Source organism: Electrona antarctica, assembly GCF_951216825.1.
Source record: "Electrona antarctica genome assembly, chromosome: 22".
Lineage (NCBI taxonomy): Eukaryota > Metazoa > Chordata > Actinopteri > Myctophiformes > Myctophidae > Electrona > Electrona antarctica.
Window position 1 is genome coordinate 40,905,869 of NC_136805.1, and position 21,438 is coordinate 40,927,306.

The following is a 21,438-nucleotide window of genomic DNA, read 5'->3' on the forward strand; positions in this document are numbered from 1 at the left end:
ATCTGCTATTTTTGGGTGTAGTAGTGAACGTCTGGGTTCCTGAGGCTGTGTCTATACTGACTCTTGGATGGATGAATAGACACCAAAAAATATATATATACAAAAATAGAAAAATAAACCACAGCACTAAACTCCTCGTGGAAGCCCGGAAGGAAGCAAATTGGTTGATGCTGCGATTTAGATTTTTCACTTCCGATCTGATACAGATACCGATCCAGTACATATTTTAGTCTCTCTAATGCTGTGTGCATTGCGTGCTGCGTGCTAGTTGGCTACCTGCGACTAGCAAACACTGTTATAATCACGTGCCCTCTGCATGCTGCATCTGCTGGAGCGGACTACTGGAATGGAATTGCTTGGACGAATCGGAGCGTTAGATTGGTCATTTTCGTTGCAAGCCGATCCGATCTATGTTTTTTTTTTTTTGTCTGATATCGGGCCGATATCTGTCGATCTGAAGATCGGATCGCAGCATCCCTAGAGCTAATGGTCTGTGCCAAGAACACCAGGTGTCCTTGATGTACACACACACCCCTGCCCCTTTGGCCTTTCCGGGAAGTTTTTGTCACCCGTCTACCAGGAAGTATATGAGTAGCCGGGTAACTATCGCCGAGTCGGGGACCACAGCCATAGAGTATAAAGAAGGATAGAGACCGAACTGGAGTGTTAGCCCCCCCCCCCCCCCCCCGCTATTCATTTCAGTGGAAGTTGCTCAGTGGCGAAGACTGCCGGAAGTATAATTATAACTCAATGGCTCGAGCGAGCGGAGGTTTAGCCTAGCCTAGCCCCGGCTTACGCACGTGACGTCATGAACGTCCGTCCACTTCCATTAAAGTGCTGCAATTCCACATTTCGCCAGTAGGTAGTGGCATCTTCAACGTTGGATAGCCTTACTGGGGGCTTGACCACAGCGCTTGTGCTGAGCAGTATAACTGAACACTAGGTGTCACTGTTGAACAGAGTGTCCCAGGGTGGGGCTTACTACTGGTCAATATACCATATTAGGGAGATCAACTGGCATCAGCTTCCTTGATTGGCCAACCCAAACCATCGGCTTCACGGATTGGCCAAGCTTTGCCTGGCGCTTGTGCCTCTGAACCAATATAAGTTAAAACGCAGAACATGCCATGCTTTTACCTAATAGCTGGAGCAATATTTTATGATTGGCGAATAGGATTTATCCACCGTTGTGAGTAATGTTACACTGGGTGCTGCATCTGAGAGGACCAAAGACAGCCACTCAAAGTGCTGTGACGGTGGGACACTGTGTGTACTCCTTTGGAGGCGACTGCTATGACGACAAGAAGGAGATGGACGTGCACATCTTCAACACGGTGACTTTGATCTGGAGGAAGTTTACCCCAGTGGCACCAGCAAGAGAATGTCAACTTGAGATTCCCTCCATGTGCCATGACCACACAGCTGTGCTGGTAGAAGATACAGTCTTCATCTGGGGAGGCTACCAGGGACAGGAGGAATACAATGTGCTTTATGCATTTGATGTCGACACCCACAGATGGTCTAAACCACAAATATCTGGGATGGTTCCAAGGGCGAGGTGGAGCCACTCAGCCTGTGTCTTGGGGAAGGTCATGTATGTCCATGGAGGATTCAACCTGCTGACTAGATGGACAAATGACATGTACAAGTTGGACACCAGCACAATGGTCTGGTCTTTGATTAACACCAGAGGAATTCAACCACCGGTTTCAGCATGTCACTCTGCCACCATCATCGGGACAAAGATGTTTGTATTTGGGGGCTGGGGCGGGCTTCCGAACTACAACACCACCGTCAGAGTGTTTGACACGGAGACCAACGCCTGGTCGAACGCACCTTCTACACAGATTAATAAAGGAGAACGCTTATTAGATTCAGCCTTTGCCTACAATGGAGAGCTGTACATATTTGGTGGCTGGAATGACAATTACTTCAATGCTTTGTGGAAATTCAATCCAGAGACCTCCTCCTGGAAGAAGGTTACGCCCAAGGGGAACGGGCCACGTCTGAAGGAGAACAGGTGCTGTTGCGTGATGGGAGATCGTGTCATCCTCCTTGGAGACAGGAGACTTGATGATCTGTACATCTTAGACTTGAGCCCTAGCCTCAAGACGTTATGTAAGCTAGCAGTTATTCAGTGCCATCTTGAACAGTCGGAACTCCCACACAACGTCAGGTGGGAACTGGCAGCCATGACTACAAATGCAACTGAATGAATAAGCCAACAATAATAAATTAAAAATACGACGATACGATGTGGCACTATTGCTTTTGTCCCCACAAAATGTCCACAACACAAACATTAAATGTTATTGACAATGAAGGGAAAATTTACGTCATCTCGTCCCCACACGTCTCATATTTTGCCATCGATAAAAAGGAGAAATTAGGTCATATTTCCACCAAATATGACGTACATTTGTGGCAACAGGCATTCTGATTGGCCAGTATGAGATGATTCATGATGATGTACGATGATAAGAGCGCCCCTCACTTCACACAAGTGTGATTGTTAAGGGACCAAGGCAGTCCTGAAGGGACTTTGTCCCTTATTGTTTTTTGTCTGTTTTTTTTTCTTCTCCTTCCGCCAAAAATAGCAGTTCTGGCTAAACCGTGCAGTCGGTTTTCACGAAACTCAGTAAGGGCCATGCCAAACGGTGACGATGCGAAGCCCATGACCATTGGCCAAAGGGTGGCGCTATAGCACTCAGTTAAAAATGCAAACTTTGACCATGCATAAGCCATGAACTATTTGCCAATGTGAAAAGGGTGGGATATATTCCTCAGCCTAGTAGGAAAGTCCATGAAATGTCGCTTCATATAAGAACTGTGTTTGAAAAATAAACCGACCACCCCGGCGTTTCTGTCAGGGGAGTGGCTGTGCGTCGTTAATGATGTCCATTCATATTTGATACAGCCAGTTTCTAGAGAAAATGGAATTAATGTGGCCGCAAAAGCCTTGAAACTACATATGAATGCAATGTCGCTGAGCATATACGTCACGCCCAGCTGTCAACATATTGCGTTCCTGAGATTCCTCGTTGACGTAAGCTCAGCTGGTGGTGACTCGACTCGTACTAACCACGATACATTATATATCAATAAAATAAAAATAAAAATAAACGTAATTAACGTTCAGTTTCTGTTGTGCGACGGGCTGCGGGCAGAAGCAGCCTACCCGGAAATGTAGTCTCTGGGTTGTTTGGCTCGTTTCTAACGCTTATTTTGTTACTCTTTGGGTATATTTGTACATTTCCACCTTCAGTCGATGCTTCATATCCATATGAGTGAAAAGGCCGGGGTGATCGGTTTATTTTTCACACAGTTCTTATATGAAGCGACATAAAATCGCCCTATGGAGATTTCAATACAAATAAAAAACCTATAAACCTGTGTGTTGGTGCCCTCTACTGAAAGTGACGTCAGGACTTCGGTGCTCTATAACAGCCCGTTCTGGAATATTTGGGGCAGAGGTTCATCGTTGGCATCCAGGGAGTGTGTGTGCAGGAGGGGGTGGCCTTACTGGGCTGCGTTCACAAATTCAAGACACCTGTCTTGCGTTTGTCTTGTGTCTGTGTTTAATGGCCGCTCCAATGCATTTCCAATGGAACCCCATATGATTTGACCAAACATTTTGTTTGATGGGGGGGAGGGTGGCAGAACACATCCATCAAAGCTGTGTTCAGACACAAGTCAGGTGTCAGACACAAGGCAAGTGTCTTGAATGCAGCCCAGTAAGGTCATATGTCGACCCCGTCCGCTCACCTCTGCCCCACCCCCTACTGGTGCTGCGGCCATCTTGGATCCTAAAACACAGGGGGAGAGGTGGGGCCGAGAAAGGCCCTTGAAAAACAGTTCAAATCTATCTCCTCCCAGGATCTTTATTCAAAATGCACAAAAACTTCTAAAAGTGAACTTTGGACCTATATGGACAAAACAAACCGTAAGTACATTTTTTTTAAGTGAAACATGAAGGTTTTATGAGCCAATGAAAATTGCTGTTTTGTGAAAAATCTTCTTCTGCCCATAATACATACATGCAGCGGCATATGCTTATGAAACTTTACAGTATGGTAGAGGGGCAAAGGGCACCTTTTTTTTTTTACTCTTCTAGGCCGCCAGTTGAATAGCCCTGCTCTACTTGATCATACTACAGTCACACAAAGAAATATCATCAAATTTGCACCGGTAATAATAATTAATTGTAGTGGAGTTAAAACAAAAATCAAACCCGTGTGAACTGAGTGGTGCAACTCCGTGTGGGGGTCCCCGGTGAGTCCCCGGAACTTCCAGAGCCACATGGCCCAGGGTGCCAGCCCGCATCTCCCCCCCCAAGCTCACACCGCGTGTGAGCTTGTAGATCTGCTAGTGCAAAATGACTTATACTGGAGTCCACTAGTCCCTTCCTAACATTTTAGTCTAGTTTTTATTTGCTGACGAAATTGTCAATAGACAGTATTTAGTCTTAGTTTTAGTCATCATAGCTTAGTTTTCATTACCATTTTGTAATTTCCGTCAGTGAAAAAAGGTAGTCTACGTTCTTCGAAACATTCTTCGTCATTGTTTTATAGTCGACAAAATCAACACTGGAACCTTCCCCCCTCCCCTCCCGGTCTAGACAGGTGAAAGCCAGGCCTGTATAACAGTAACCTTAGTAGGCCAACAAACATAATACTCTCTCTCTCTCTCTCTCTCTCGTAGCAGGACGGGAGAACCTCGCTCGCTCTTACATGACACGGCGTTTGTCGTTTGACCTCCGCGTTTTCACAACAATGTCCACAATAAACCGGTTTGCACGAACGTACTGTACGCAGCTGTGTCTCGCTAGTCGCTATACACGCCACGCGACGACACGGCAAGGGGGAAACGTTTAGCGAAACGAGACACTTTCTGAAAACGAGAGGCCGAGGGGAGTTTGAACCGAACCAACGGACGAACGAATAAACGGGGTCTGGTGCTGGTTTCCCCCGTGTTAAGAATAGGCCCTGAAATCACCCCCCAAAGCACACGCGAGCCACACACACACGAACACACATACGAGAAGAGAACAGAAATATGAAATTATGCTTTGATATTTTTTCCCCCTCAAAAGGGGCATTAGCAAAAGAAACCTCAGGTTGATTTCATTTGGCTTTGGCCACAGAGTTTAAGGTCAACACGCACATCAGATCTTTACTGACTGGGAACACCCAGAAAGCCACATAGTCGTAATATGAAAAAAAAAAAAGCTTGGTCGGAGTCAGGATGGATGAGACACGGGACCATACGGCACAAAAGTACTTTTTGGAAACGTGGACCTAAGACAGGAACCCACACGAGTTCCGATGGCGTGTAGACCTGATGGAAAACAGCACGGTAGGAATTAAAAGAGAGAGAGAGAGAGAGGGAAAAAAATGAAATGAATAAAAAGAGCAGGGCTGCAGTCCGTGCCCACGCACGCGTTAGGTTTGGTTTCAAGTTTATTGAGAAGGTCAGAAGTGAGGTGCCAGAGACCGTGACAAGCAGCCGCGGCGCTGTCAAACTTTAGTGATTTTATTTTAAAAAACTGTCTCTCCTTAAAATGACACATTTTGGCAGCGGAGCTCTGGGTGTTTCGCGACCGACCGGCCGACCGACAGAGCGGCTTCTTTCACGTTTTACTTTGTACTTTTTTTTTATATGGTTGTTGTTGTTGGAAATCCCCCAATGTCCAACGGCATGCAGGGCCAGTGAAGAGGAGTGTTCTGGGAAGTGTTGGGGAGACAACTTTTAAGCCACATCACGTTATGGGAATAAAGAGGGTGACATTTGTAAAAAAGTTAAAAATAAAATAAAATAAAAGAATAAAAAAATACAGCTATAGGGCGGGACATTTGTTTTTATTTATTTTTTTAATCATTTTGATCCCATGATTTTGTAACCCATTTTTCACCCCCCTATGTGTCAATTATCTAATGTGATCCCATGGGCTCTACACACCCTCCGCCAACCTGGGGAGAGCAACGGACTTGAACTCATCTTCATGCATGAGTGTCCAAGTCGCTCCTTTACACCTGACAGGGGGGAGTTTCCCTGGTTGGACGTAGCGCGTGGAAGGAACACGTTATTCCAACCAGTTCCTTTCCCCTCCATCAGGCGCCCCGGCTGGCCAGGGGGAGGCAGTTTAGAGACCAGGATTACTGCATGTTTTTGTGAGGGTATACCTACCCTAGGGGACACGGGGAGGACATGTGAGGGTACCTACCCTAGGGGACACGGGGAGAACGTGCAAACTCCACACAGAAAGGACCTTTCGCCAACCCCGCCTCGGGATTTGGGGACATTTGTGACCCACCGTGAATGGGAGACAGTCATTGGATTATTTTCATGTCATATGAAAGCAGGGAATCATGTAGCTTCAAATTTGTTCAGTTTGGCCCACTAGTTTTGGAGATATGGCTTATAGAGTAATTTCTTGCAGAAAACAGTGAGTTGAGAAAACAGGCTTCACTTTTTCTCCTCTGTTGAAAAGCTGGAGGCTGCACGATGACAGGCTCTCAGTCAAATCTGGTCACATTTTCTTTGTCACTTATGCCAGTGCTTTATCAAACTGCTTCAAGTCAAGGACCTCCAAATTGATATGTATTTGATATGAATTGTGCCAGGGACCGCACCCAGAAGAGAAGACTTGTGTTCGAAATGTCCGAAGATGCTGCGGGTTTCAAGCGTGTGGATCTGCTACTTGCTTTTGGCTGACCAAGTAGGCATTCATGATTCATGAAAAATTATAAAAGCTAGAATATGGAGATATCGACAACGATAAACCTCACCAGCCAAACAAATGAATAACCAATGCAGCAGTAGACCAGAGCAGACTCAAAAGCAGTGGCATGGATATTATCTTCATCAGAGCTACACCGGTATATTTGAAATAGAGCTTCGGTGAACTTACTTGTACTATAGTACTTTCTCGTAGTGGAGTCAAAAGTACACGATTTGTCTCTGAAACAAATCGTGTGTACTAGTGGAGTGAAAAGTCCACATATTGAGTATCCAAAAACACAGATACTCGAGTTAACCACCGATAGTCCAGTAGTACTCGTACTCGTAAGTAAATGTACTTCTTTACAGAGTACATGGCCCTCACATTCCCGTAGGGATGGGCCCTTCCCTCTGTAGGCACGCATCGACCATTACAATAACCCATTAAGACCTGAGGCTGCTTATAGGCTGCTGAGCCAGCCTGACGGCGTGCCGCGGGTTCGACTCCCGATCCCGACGGCCTTTGCCGCATCTCTCTCTCCCCCCCCCCCCCCCCCCCCCCATCTCTCTCCCCATTGCCTGTCATCCTATCAATAAAGGCAGAAAAAGCCAAAAAAAAATCTTACAAATAAAATGAAAAATAACGACCTGGGGCTGCTGATACCACAAAATGTCCGTTTTGTGTCAAGGAAATCCCCCAAAAGATATGTATTTGGTCGCCGACCCCATCTCAACATATTTCGTTCCAAGAACCCCCAGAAGCTACGATTTGAGTTGAAAATGTTCACTTTAAAAGAATATATATATATACACTCAAAGATTTGTCACAGATTTTGATGATTTTTCAAAGATAGTGACGCGCTATGAGCTTGTAGATCTGCTATCTTTGAGTAGCCAACGTATAAAGTGACAGATGCTTTCCCGGTTTTAATGGGATAAACAAAGAGAAGAGAGAGAGAGAGAGAGAGAGAGAGAAAGAGAGAGAGAGAGAGAGAGAGAGAGAGAGAGAGAGAAAGAGAGAGAGAGAGAGAGAGAGAGAGAGAGAGAGAGCCCGGCCGGGACAGATGTGTGAAAGTGTTCAACTTTCGCTGCTGAAAAGAATCCCATAATTCTGGCAAATTGGACGGGGCGGCGTTTCGTCACAGAAAGTTCTGGCCTTCTTTGCGGGGCAACTAGCGACACTGCATGCTCCCTCGCTCCAAACCACACCCACCCACGCAGGCATGCATGCACAAACACACACAGCCACGCACACATGCACGCACGCACGGACGGACACACACGCAACCACACACACACAATAAAGGAACCAGTCGTGCAAAAACAAAGTATCAATGCTGCAACATATAAATACTTTTACAAGTAAAAGTATCAATACTCAATACTGCGACTATAGAGGTAAGAGTCCGGCATTCAAAATGTACTTGAAGAAAAGTACAACAGTACTGTCTGGAATCAGCTTAAACCAAAAGTAAAAGTATACTCATTGTGCAGAATGTCCCATTTCACAAGTTTTCAAACGTATCAAATATAAAGAAATCTTTTATCTGGAAACAAATGGCAGATCTACAAGCTTGTACGTTGCCTTTTTTCAAATATATACAGGGCTGAAGTGGTTAATGTATGTGTTTTGTAGGCTGATAGTAATCAAAATCTACAAAGTAACTAGTAATTATAAAGTTTTCAACAGATATTGGTGCAGTAAAAAGTACATGTGGCACTGATATGTAGTCGAGAAGAATTAGATTTTTTTGTTTTACTTACTGTAACTCCAGTAAAGTAAAAGTGAAATACCTCAAAATTGGACTAGACCTGAGGTCGATTCTACAAATGTCTTCTAAATCCTGACAGTTTTCTGAAAAACCTATTTTTCTATGTCAGTGGTGCTCAACCTTTTTTCATGTCAAGGACCCCCAGAATGATCTGTATTTGGCCTCCGACCCCCATCTGAAAATAGGTTGTTCCAGGGACCTCCCCAGAAGCAAAGATTTGAGTTAAAAGCGTTTTCACGATTTTAAAAAAATAGCAGATCTACAAGCTCGTAGCGCGGCACTCGCGTGCAATAGCTTAAGTATAACATAATGCTTAAAACACCAAAAAGGGGTTCAGTACAGTACTTGAGGAACTCAGCTACTTTTACACCACAGCTTGAAATTCATCCGCCGATGTGTCGAGAGTGACGGAACCTATTTGACATGTAGCGTCAATCAGCGTCTTAACGTGATGGGAGCTGCTCCTCCCGTTTGTGTTTTTGGGGAAGAAGGAAGGGGTCGTCTTATTACCGAGCCGCGTTTTATTGGCACGAATCCTTCCAGTTGTCTCTCTCTCGCCATGTTGTCTAACTTTTTGAGAGAAAATAGACGGGTGGGGAAAAAAAACAGAAACAGGACAACTTACACTCCAACGCCAGACATATACAGAAGGCAAAGAGCTGACACCCAGTTTTTGACAGCTAGCGTGTCCCATGTTGGAGGGGGGGGAGCAGGGGGGGGAGCAGGGGGGGGGGAGCAGGGGGGGGGGGGGGGGGCTGGTAGAAAAGCCTGGCCACGCAAAAGGATTCCTTTTTTTCCCCCGGCCGCGCTCTCGTTTTGACAAGCACTTCAAAGTAGAAAGGAAAAAAGAAGGGGGGTAAAAAAACAACAGTGAGTTGACCTCGAGAAAGCAACGTCTAAATGAATCGATGGGGACTCTATCGGGAACTCGCACACACGCAGGCGCGCCCGCACACACGCGCTCACACACACGCACGCGCGTGCGCACACACACACACACACACACGCACGCACAAACTTAAGTATTACTAGGCCTATACTTGTGAGAACATAAACATTTTGATTGAGCTTTGAAATTAGCAGAAAATTAAAAAAGAAAAAAGAAAACGTGCAACCAACAATAAAACAGGCATAACTCGGAACCCCATATCCGAAAGCTATAACCTCTGAATCAGATGTTTATTGAAGGGATAGACCCTATTTTCAAGGGGGACCCATGAAACATGAACAAACAAGATACATAAAAGGTATAGGGGTGCACGATTATGAAATTATGACCGATATCCGAATATTTTCACCACAGGAGGACCAAAATGGAAACAAGCCTAGGTCCAGGGGCTTGGTCCAAAGCCTATTAATAGCTTATTAATAAAGTATTCAATCAATCAATAAATATACTCTTTTTCCAAGAGTCTGTTTTCACTACTGAATGAGATGAGTACACAGATTACATGTAGAATTTAACCATTGACATGTCACATTATTATTGCGTCATCAATATCGGTGAAAATAATCTGCATTATTGTGAGATCGATCCGATACCGATATGGTATTTTTATGGTCGATATGGCCGATTCCGATACCCTACCAATTATATTGTGCGTCTCTAAAAAAATCACACCCGTGTGAACTGAGTGGTGTAAGGTCTTATATAGACTGATCAGCTGTGGTCTGACGTAATGTCTGACGTAATGAAATCGGGTCTGGTCAGGAGGGTCTGTCCCGGCAAAGAGCAGCCGTCTCGTCTACTGGGCTTCCCACCGTCTTTAAAGATCGGGTCTGGTCAGGAGGGTCTGTCTCGGCAATATCTTTGGCTAGGTAGACTCGTCTTCTGATGTGATGATTTGTGACCATGAAGTTGATTCACCTGGAGTTTTTGTCCGATGTGAGGTATTATATAAGGTAAGGTATTATATACCCTGATCAGCTCTGATCTGACGTAATGAAATCACACCTGGATGTGATTTCACAACTGGCTTTTTTTGTGCAGAGAAAATGACCACGGTTGCTACGGTCATCCAGTTCACCCGGGTGTGATTTAATTACGTCAGAAATTATTTTGAACATAGCAACCATGGTCATTTTTTTATGCACACAAAAGCCAGTTGTAGGAGTGGTTTACACCACTCAAAAATAATACAGTACGCAGATACAGATAATATACAGATAAATGCCTACAATTTGCAGAAAATAGCTGGAAAAAGCCAACAAAACAAGCTCAAAAGCTCTAGTCAGCTCATAACTAACAATAAAACAGGCCCAACTCTGACCCTGTATCCTAAAACCTGACCTCTACATGGATAATCCTAACGACAAACCTGATTTTTTTTTGTACCATAAAACCAATTTTCTCTTGTTGCGGGGAGGGACCAGGAAAATGGACACGGTTCTCGCAAGTATAGTAACACAAGTACACACGCATACGCACGCACACGCGCACGCATGCACGCTCTACACAAGCTATCAATAAGAAGCCCCTCTCTCTCTCTCTCTCTCTCTCTCAGATGTTTCAAGAAGGAGCTGACAAGACTTTTCCACCGGAGAACAGATGTACTCCCTCAAGAGAAAGAGAGAGAGAGAGAGAGCCGTGGTCACTTATTTATCCCCCCCTCCTTCCCTCCATCTCTCTCTCTCTTTTCAATCCAAAAGGGCCCTCTTCTGTCTTATAAATGGGGCAACATTAAGTGTAGCCCGGGCCTCCGGGGGTCTCGTCCGCGCCAGAGGAGGGAGAGAGAGAGAGAGAGAGGCGAGAAACGGAGCACAAATTCCAGGGAATCTTGGCAAGTCCTCGGGATAGATGGGAGACCCCCCCCCCCCCTCTCAAACTCTCTTAACGGACACAAAGGACTGAATAGGTAAACAGAAAGGGGTGTGAAAGACGGATGGCAGAATGAAGAGGGTTCGCTCTCGAGAGGGGGGCAAAAAAGGGGCGCGCGGGGGTACATTTTGGCAAGAGAAGAGGAGGGTGGAGGAGGAGAGGAGGGTGGAGGAGGAGAGGAGCGGGTGGGGAGAGGGCAGAGGAGGAGAGGGTGGAGGAGGAGAGGAGGGTGTAGAAGGAGAGGAGCGGGTGGGGAGAGGGCAGAAGTGGCATTCCATTCAGAAAAAAATAAAGCGTGGCAAAGAAGTGACCACTTATAGGAACTGCTTCAAAAAAAGCAAACATAAAAAATAGCTAATCTATACAAGCTTGCCGTGGCTGCCACAGTAGCAAACATTAAAAGTCCATAGACTTGGCTGCCATATGACGTAACGTCTGAAAGGCAGACGTTGGAGCAGCTAGCGCCCCTCAAAAATATATAATCACATGTCCCGAATTTGGGAGCCCCCATTTTTGAGTGGTGTAAACCACTCCTACAACTGGCTTTGTTAGTTTACGTGTCTGTCTGTCTGTTCGTACCAAAAAATGAGCATGGTTGCTATGGTCACCCAGTTCACACGGGTGTGATTTCATTACGTCAGACCACAGCTGATCAGTCTATATAAGACCTTACACCACTCAGTTCACACGGGTGTGATTTTTTCTTAAAAGCTGAACACGAGTTAATTGTCTGTAGAACGCTTTCCCTCCCGTTTGCGAGTTGCCCGAGTTATGTTTCCATTGTACGTTTTTAATACGTTTTAAGTCATACAGGGCGGCTTTCCACAGGACAGAGTGGGATAGGCGACGCGTTTTGTGACGTCATCGCAAAAAGGTCCCGTCGCTCTGGCATGCAAAGGGTTATGGGAAATTGAGTCCAATGCATTACAATCTCCGCTCTGTTGTTGCGGTCGGCACTTTGGAATATTCGTTGAACACAACGACAAGCGATTACACCGCTTTAAAGTGGATTTTCATGACAAGCAACTTACAAGTCGGCGCAGTGGCTTGTCAAAGGTTAGTCGAAACACGGCAGGGAGATCTAAAACACAAAATGTTTAATCACGGTATTAAAGCTGTTTATGAATGTATGGCTGCACAAAGAAAACAAAGTGTTTTGTGTTGTTTTAGTGTTGATCTTAAAGTGATTCATGAATGTATGGTTGCACAAAGAAAACAAAGAAAAGTGTCTTAGTGTCGTTTAGTGTCGATCTTAAAAATCGGATTGATCTGCAACATTCAGAGACGGAAATAATGCTACAAGAAGACGTTGATATTAATTGACCTCCTGCAGCGGGTTGGGTTGACCCCGAATGACACCCCTGAAGGGAGGGGTGTAGGTAGGAGAATGGGACCCCGGATGGGAAGGGAAGGGAAGTGAGTCAGACGGCAAGGCGAGAGTAAAAGTTGTGTCTTCAGGGCTTTTTTATAAGAAGATGGGGGTGGGGAGCTCTGTGTGTGTGTGTGTGTGTGTGTGTGTGTGTGTGTGTGTGTGTGTGTGTGTGTGTGTGTGTGTGTGTGTGTGTGTGTGTGTGTGTGTGTGTGGGGGGGGGGGGGGGGGGTGTTAACTCAATCAAAAAGGTGAATTCTACCTCCTGACTGAGCCGCAGTCAGGTAACCTTCCATTACGATCCTAATCCCTCTTAATAACAGAGCTGCGATGTCGGCGCTGCCCCATTACACAGCAAACTGCCTGGGAGGAAGGGAGACGCTATTCCCCACGGACCGCTGCAGGGGAACGGGGAACACGCACGTGCACACAGAGTGTGCCGTGTATACACAGTTACACACACACACACACACACAAGCTCTCACACAAGCTCACACACACAAGCACGCACGCACACACTGACAGACGTAATCAATCACAAATCCGTGGACTCGAGCACACGGGGGAATCTTAGGATACGGCAGGTTAACTCGCTATTACTCCTATGGGTAAAACATTGAGACGTCTCGTCGAGGCACCGAGAGTCACAGACACTCGGTGGAGGTTTCTAGTGCAGGTCAGCCATGCATGACGGACAGGGGGTCGGAGTTGGTTCAAAGTTTCACTTCTTTAAGTTCTGGTCAAGGAAACATTGACCTCTGCGTGTCTGGCAGAGGTCAATGTTGGTAAAAAAAAGAAGGAAGTAAACGTGCTTTTGGTTTGATTAAGTTTTGACCATAGAGCTCTCTCAGATTATTTTTGAATACATAAATAAATACTTGAATGTTATATGATATATTTAAATATTTTGAATAGCTCTGAAACATGTCATTAAATTGCAACTTGCAAATAATTTAATTAACTTGAGACTATAAACTATATTGTAATTCAATGATGTTGATTCAGACCAGGTCACATTCACAATTAAATGTCAATGAATATAGACTCATTCAATTATAATTCCATGATTAGGAACAGGAGCATACATTTAAACAGCCTATTAACGGCCAATTAGGTTAATTACAAAACATTTTTTAATTGGCTCGGTATATGCTAATGTAGCCTAACAAGAAAAAAGTGTATTTTCTTATAGTTGCACACTAAGTTACACTTAGTTAAAATGACATATTATGCACCAGAAGAGGGACCTAAATGTAACAATACATTATTGTATCTTTTTTTAATTGGACCGTCTAAGGTTAACTATCATTAATGCTAGCCTGACAGCAGAGATAATGACATATCAGGTTAATTAAATTATTAAAAACATTTATAGCAAGCTGACTAGTTCAAATAAATAAATACAAATATGAAGAAAGAAAGTCCTGCATGGTCCATGTTGGTTTATCTTGGTAGCCTACACTGTCAAAAACATTTGTTATTCTTTTTTTAATATACAGTACTACAGTAGGCTATAGAACTAATGCCAACAAATCCATTAGTTCAAAAAAAATCCCCTTCCCCAAACAATGTAAGGGCTTTGATACTGAAATATCACAACCTGCACTGCACTGAAACATTAGTCTACAGACAATATACGAACTAAGGAAAAGTTCTCTGAAACTGTACAAATGTACACTCTAAAAACACTCTAATATTTATTTAATTCAAGTATTTAATTTTATATATATTTTTTGTACCTGTACCACTCCAGCCCGTGGTCGTAGTTCCTATCGAAGAAGTGCGGCTCCGCGCCCACGGCCCTGATGTCCGGGTGAACCCGGAGGAACTCGAGCAGCGCCCGGGTGCCTCCCTTCTTCACCCCGATGATGATGGCCTGGGGCAGCTTCTGCGTCTGCATGGCTCCCTGGTCGCCCCCCTGCTGCAACAGGAGGCTCAGCCGGCTCCCCCCTGCCGCCGCACCTGTAGTCCTAAGTCTCGGCGACACATCCAGAGATTCCACACTAGCTCCTCCGTAGTACACATCGTCATCCTCCTGATCGACATCGACCCATTTCTGCAGCAGCCTCTTCCTCCGGTGCGCACCACCACCACCGCCGGCGCGCAGCAGCAGCCGGTACCCGCCGGCGGAGTCGAGCTCCTCTCGCCCGGCGCTGGGTGCTCTTCTCACCGGGGATGATGATGACGACTCCGAGGTGGTGCTGGTGGTGCATCGGGGGTCCCCGGAGGAGGTGACGCCGGTGAGGCAGTGCAGGAGGTAGACGCAGGTGAGGAGGAGCAGGGCGCACAGCATGAGCGCGGATCGTCTCCAAATAATGACGCCCCGGGAGTGGGACGCGGCGGCGGAGGAGCCATAGTACGGCGTCGGTGGTGGTGATCGCGACGAGAAAGACGCGTCCAGTTTGTTTGTATAGAAGACGCGGCTACTATAAGCCATGGTGGTGATCCTCCCGGAGGCTCCCAGTGCAGCGTGGCGGTGGTGGTGGTGGGCTTAGAGTTGTTGTTGTTAAGCACGGCCATCCTAGAAGAATGCACGCATCCTCTTTGTTGGAGCTTCTTCTTGCCATTAAAGCAATGCAGAAACTCTTCTCGTTCTAGCTCTGCAGCAGCAGTCTGTATCCGATCCCACGGTGCACGGCGCGGTGGCTGTGAGTGTGAGTGTGTGTGTGTGTGTGTGTGTGTGTGTGTGTGCGCGCGCGCGTGTGTGTGTGTGTGGACAGAACTGCGTGCGCGTCAGTCACTCAGTACGGACGTGTCTCTTAAAGAAAGAAATACGTTCCCTTTTGTCACTGTTAAAAGTGAAAAGCCTCCCTTCTAATAGCATGGACAAGAGGTGAGGTGGGGAAGGATTAGGCTAATAAATCAATCAGGTCAGGATGAGAGTAACGACTTTTACGCAGTTGAAAGTGTCTACTGTTGCGTTTTTTTAAGTGGTGTGTGTATACATGTGCTCACCTCTGTGGCGTCCACAGTACACACACAGCACGGTGTGTGTTTTGTAAACTTGTGTCTGGCATCAGGCATTAGGATGGGCACAGCCAATGAGGATGTGCCAAGGTGAGAGAGAGGTGACAGTATTGACAGTGAGCCAATGAGAGCCCGCGGGGGCGTGGTGGTGGTGGTGCTTATTGAGTATGGAGAGGGACCTTATCAGTTCGGTGCATCTGAAATTGTAAACCTGCGAGCATTCACACACACCACACACACACACACACGCACACGCGCACGCGCGCACACACACACACACACACACACACACACACACACACACACACACACACACACACACACACACACACTCACACACACACACAGAGTAATATCTAATTCTAGAATTAATTAATTACATGAGATTTAACCTACAGTATTCTACTGCATCTTTGTCATGCCAAGACTCCCACAATTTATATATGGCTGCAGACCCCCATCTCAAGACATATGTTATGGCAGAAGCAAAGAAATTTTGAGTTACAATTCTTTAAAAAAAATTATAATAATCACAATTTAAGAAAATGAAGTGGCACGCGAAGGGGCCGGGCGTGATCGGTGAGATCCAATCAGGGTGTGCGCAAATCTCTGCCGCGACCCGCCCCTCTAGACCAGAAACGCATTAGCTCAAGCTACAGTTTGACTGAACACACGCTTTCATCAGTCATAAACACAGTGTTGCATGCCGCCGACACGCCTATACACGCATGTTTGTTCAGTGTGTCATCCAAATACGAATACAAGTGTTTTCGTTTATCAAAATAAACTAGTGTGATAACATAGTAGCCTACATGTTGGTGTAAGTTTCAGTATAGCCAGCCGCCCCTGGGGGACAATAATAATCACTATAGCCGATTTACAAGCTCAAATGCGTGTGGCATCGTGCCACGTTTAGAGCTTGTGTAGATCTGGAATTTCCAGGGCATATACAGGTCAGTCGTACGACCAAGTACAGTATAAATGTGTCTTTATTTCCTCTGGGATGCACCACACTGTACTAGAACGTGAACTCGGTGGTACAGTTCCACCGCTGAGCGGTTTCCAGGCAGTCAGACTCTGTGTCTCAGCCTATGCACATACTCTCCGGACAGGTTTATGAAGTGAGGTTTGGGGCCTGTCAGTGTGGAGGAGACATCTTTACTGCCAATATTACGGCTTTACGTTTCTCAACCCCCCCCCCCCAATTATTTTTTCTCCAAAAAGGGCAATAAAAACCTGCCGTTTCCCTTCTTTATATATATATATTTTTTTCCCCCCAATGTTTTGCCAAATTAATTAAAGTTCTGGACGAACCAAACTCTTTCTTTGTAGCGGTATATATGGTTGTAATAATTTTGTTGGAGACTGCAGAGTCAGATATACGGAACTATCGCGGAGCACAGACTACATACATACAGTGTACGATCGATGCACATCGCACTGCACATGCACTCTGGGGGGAGAGAGGGTATAACGGGTCGTCAGAAGCAGATGCTAGCATTAAAACGAGATTTACGGCACGAGGGATAATTTACGACGAGTTCCTTACGTGAACTGTGATCAATGTTACAACTTTCCGTACACGGAGTAGTACACGCTGCCGACGCTCCTTGGCTTCGGCAGGCCAGGCATGAAAAACATAAAAAGTAACTGTCTCGTTTTCTGTTTTTTTTTTACTCAAATTGAAGTGGCGTCGCCCACTTAACCCATTTTGGGCGGGAACCCCTTTGGTGTTTCAAGCATTATGTTATACTTTAGCTATTGAAAAATAGCAGATCTACAAGCTTGTAGGTCTGCTATATTTGAAAAATCGTGACAATGTGGCCCACATGTTTGAATTATATTCAGTGAACGTTTTTAACAACATATTTTCAGACGGGGCTCCGCAGCCAATTACATATATTTTTGGGAGTCCTTGACATGAAATTGTTTGAGAACGACTGACATAGAAACATGGGGATTTAGAAGACATTTTGTAGAATCGAACTTAGGTCTAAATGGGTTAAAAGCTCAATTGAGCGTGTGACTTCAGACTTCAAACATACACACATGCTGCCACCCACTTTGGGGCCACGGCGGGGATGTCGTTCGATGCGTTGCGTCCGATGAGAAACGACTTTATTATTCCCACGGCGTCGTGATTAATAGCGCAACGGAGTTGCCTTTGAAGGAGACGTGAAATCCGTCTCTCTCCTTTTTGCACAACATATTATTTATGACATCGTGTCACGCAAACGCGCCGTACATCATCGTCGTAACTCGACGGTACACAGCGGTGTGCCGGCCAACAGCGTCCATGGTGTGCACAATAGAGCCATGAGCGTCGATCGCGTGGGTGCATTTTGCACAGCGCAAGAGCTCCAGTGTTTTAAAATGCGGTCAATGTTTAACTTTCTTTCTTTCTCTCTTTCGTTTTCCGCTGTGAGAGGCAGGGACGTGCACAACATAGAGATCAAAGAGGGGGGCTTCATGCCGCTGCCCTTTATAACCGTCTGTAAAACAATTGCCCTTTTTCCGGACCACGAATGCAACATTTACATCAGATTAAAAAAATCGTTTGTACCAGCATCAACTAAGATGTTGAACGAGGCTCTGAAATAGCAGTAACTGTGTGAGGCTAGATTATCCACATCATGTGTGCAATTGTGTAATGTTGTGTCTTCCTCTGTAATGTATTTTTGTTTGTCATTGATGTTTTATGTGTGGCTGTAGCTGGGGTGAAAGCCCAAGACAAATTTCCCTTGTGAACAATAAAGTTTACCTTGACCTTGATTTACTGTGGTGAAAAAAATGCAAATGCCATTCCATGCCGGAATGCAGCATTCAGGTGAATTGCTTTTTTTTACCGAAGTCTCCTGAACTTGAACAGTATTTTGCGTTGAACAAATGTGTTTAGAAATCCATGTCGTACACCACTAGCTAAAGAGTGCTGGGTTGCGACCCGGAAATAGCTGATCTACAAGCTCGTTGTGAGCTGGTAGATCTGCTATTTTTGCGATTTTTTTTGTCCAAAAGTGCCCTCTCATGGGATTTCAGCCCCTGCCCCTCTAACACTCTCTCCCTGGTGAGAGTAAATGTATTTGCTTTATATACACAGCAGTTGTCCAGCCATATGCAGGCTGTGTTCTGCTCCGGGCACCCATCGACACTATAGTGGTGGAACATCTCATTTATTTTTTTAATATAATTTTTTATCCCACGATTTTGCAACCCAGTTTTTCACCCAGTGCCAATTAGGCCCCTGGGGGGGCAGCGGACTGACCTCATGCCTCCTTCTATGCATGAGGAGTCCAAGCTGCTTCTTTTCACCTGACAGTGGGGAATTTCCCTGGCCGGATGTAGCGCGTGGAAGGAACACGTTATTCCGACCAGTTCCTTTCCCATCCATCAGGCGCCCCGGCTCGCCTGCAGGGGGAGGTCTTCTCATTATTTTTGTACTTATAATAACCACTTATAGCAGTGGGTTTCAACCCTTTTTCATTTCAAGGACCATTATGTATTGCATTTGAGCCACGTACGGACCACCAATTGATGACATTTAGCCTCTCAGAACCAAAACTTTGAATATGTTGTTGTCGTTGGAAAATATTTTGTCCACAATTCCAATTCCCATTTTATTCTTGTAAATTAAGTAATGCAGATGTTTAGCAATAATGTAACTCTTGAGAGCGTAAAATGAAACCAAATGGACCCGTAAGGTCGAAAAATAACAGTATCTATACACGTTTAGCAGATCTATAATGTGGTTTTTTTTATTGATTGAAATATGTATTAACAGTTTGCAGAATTACAGTACAATTCAAGCACAACTCAAGACTGTTAACTGTGAGTGGACGACCCAATAAAGCATTACACTTGTTTACAAGAGGGTCCACCTTGTTCAATTCATCAACACATTTAGAACGGGAATTCATCATATCATTCATCATAAAGGAGGTAAAAAGGGAAAAGAAACATAGTGAGGGGAAAAAGGGGTGGGGCCAGTTTCGAATTGCAGCCGTCCGTAGGTGCCCTTTGAGAGCAGATTTGAAGGAGTCAACACACAACACGATGCAACGCAACACGACGCAGTGTAAGCTTGTATAGATTGTCTATTTTCGGCAAATATATTGCATGTAGAACCACACCAGTACAGAATGATGAAGAACAATGTATGGCTTTTAAGTGGAAAGCTATTGCATGAATGCATTTATGACAGATGTAAGCCTACATAATATATACATCCATGCGGCAGAAGGAATAAGTTGGGGAACAATATACATTATGAATGTATACATTGAGGATCATGCATGTATGAGGATCATTACGAAATAGAAGTCCATTTTATGTGGTACAGTATGACAGTTCATTAGAGAGTCCCTTGAGTTAAATGATTATGAAAAAATGGATATTGCTATAAAAGGGGCTTTTGGTTGTGGCAGATTTCATTTGTCAAGCTTGGGAGAGAAGACCATACTCTGTATAACTCTGGGCTGTAATGCAATGTATTATGAATACAATCTAAACATGCTGTAAATGCAAATGTAACAATGGTGTCTTATAAACCCATGAGGGTTGTATGGGCACTTTGTGTGCAGGACACGGAAATAAATAAACAATCAATCATTACTGAAGTATGTTGGCAACAAGCAACATATTTAGTTGTAATTTATTTGTGAAGGACTGACGACTAATGGCATGACATGAGCAAACACAAGACACAAGACGCACGCACGCACTCACAAACATTTCCCTTTTTTAAGCATACCATGAGCAAACTTTTCATTTTTTTATTTTTATTTTTTATGTTTTTTTGTGGCTTTCACCTTTATTTTATATTTTTTTATGGAGGGACAGACAGTAGGCTGACAGGAAATGGGGGGAAGACATGCAGTAAAGGCCGTCGGCATTGGGAGTTGAACCCATGGCACACTGCCAGACCGGATTACCAGCCAAGGTGCCTGGACCCCTGAGCCACGGCCCAGGCCATTACACCTTCTTGTGTTTAACGATACAATCCTTTCACTGCAATAATAACAAAACAAACTCTGTTTTATGTTACGTTTATTTTTTTTACTATCTATGTGCATATTTTGGTATGAAAGCCTGCATTCTTTTATCCATGTATACAACAGAAGGCACAATTAACCAGATACACACAACCTCCAGTATGTTTTAAACCACATTCCCCCAAAAACAACAATTCAGACTATAGTACGTTTTTATGCATTACGGCTCTAGCTTTTATCTCTTTGTTTGCATTCCCAATTTCCCCCTCGCTTAGAATTCAATCATTATGCAAAAGTAAAATTACAAGGTTTTCTTTTATTTTTTAACTTATGTTTTCAGGGGGATACTGATAAACAGTTTGGATGTTTGCGTCGCGTTTCAACTTTAAATCCCGACGACTCAGCAAGCATACTCCAGATTCCTGAAAGGCTGCGTCAAACCTACAAGCGTACGTGCGTGGTACAGTAATTTGGATAAACGGAGGAGATGAAAGACATAGTGTTTGCGCTTTAACATGCCTGCTAGACTACTTGCACATTTTTTTTCCTTCTTTCTTTTTTAGAAAAGTGCCAGCGTCTGGGTGTGTAATTACACACTAAATGCTGTGTTTTTTAGGTTTTGACTAAGGAAGTGGGTCCCCCCCATAGAGTATATAAAGGATAGAGACCGAACTGGAGCACTAGCCCCGCCCCCAAGCTATTCATTTCGATGAAGTTGCTCAGTGGCGTTTTGAAGCACCCGGAAGACTGCCGGAAGTACCTCCTCCGGACCTCAAATTTGAGGTCCGGGGTGACGTATGGGTG

General features: G+C 44.8%; 1 protein-coding gene across 1 annotated transcript in view; it reads right to left on the reverse strand.

The window, feature by feature from the left end:
* Window positions 1-15,116, reverse strand: part of LOC306915152 (heparan sulfate glucosamine 3-O-sulfotransferase 3B1-like) — a gene marked incomplete at both ends in the record, with an annotated part of 121,364 nt that extends 106,248 nt beyond the window's left edge. Inside the window, one exon of the mRNA XM_079492401.1 lies at window positions 14,419-15,116. Within this exon, the coding sequence (XP_079348527.1) occupies window positions 14,419-15,116 (698 nt within the window). The remainder of the gene's footprint in view (window positions 1-14,418) is intronic.
* Between the last annotated feature and the right edge of the window lie 6,322 nt (window positions 15,117-21,438).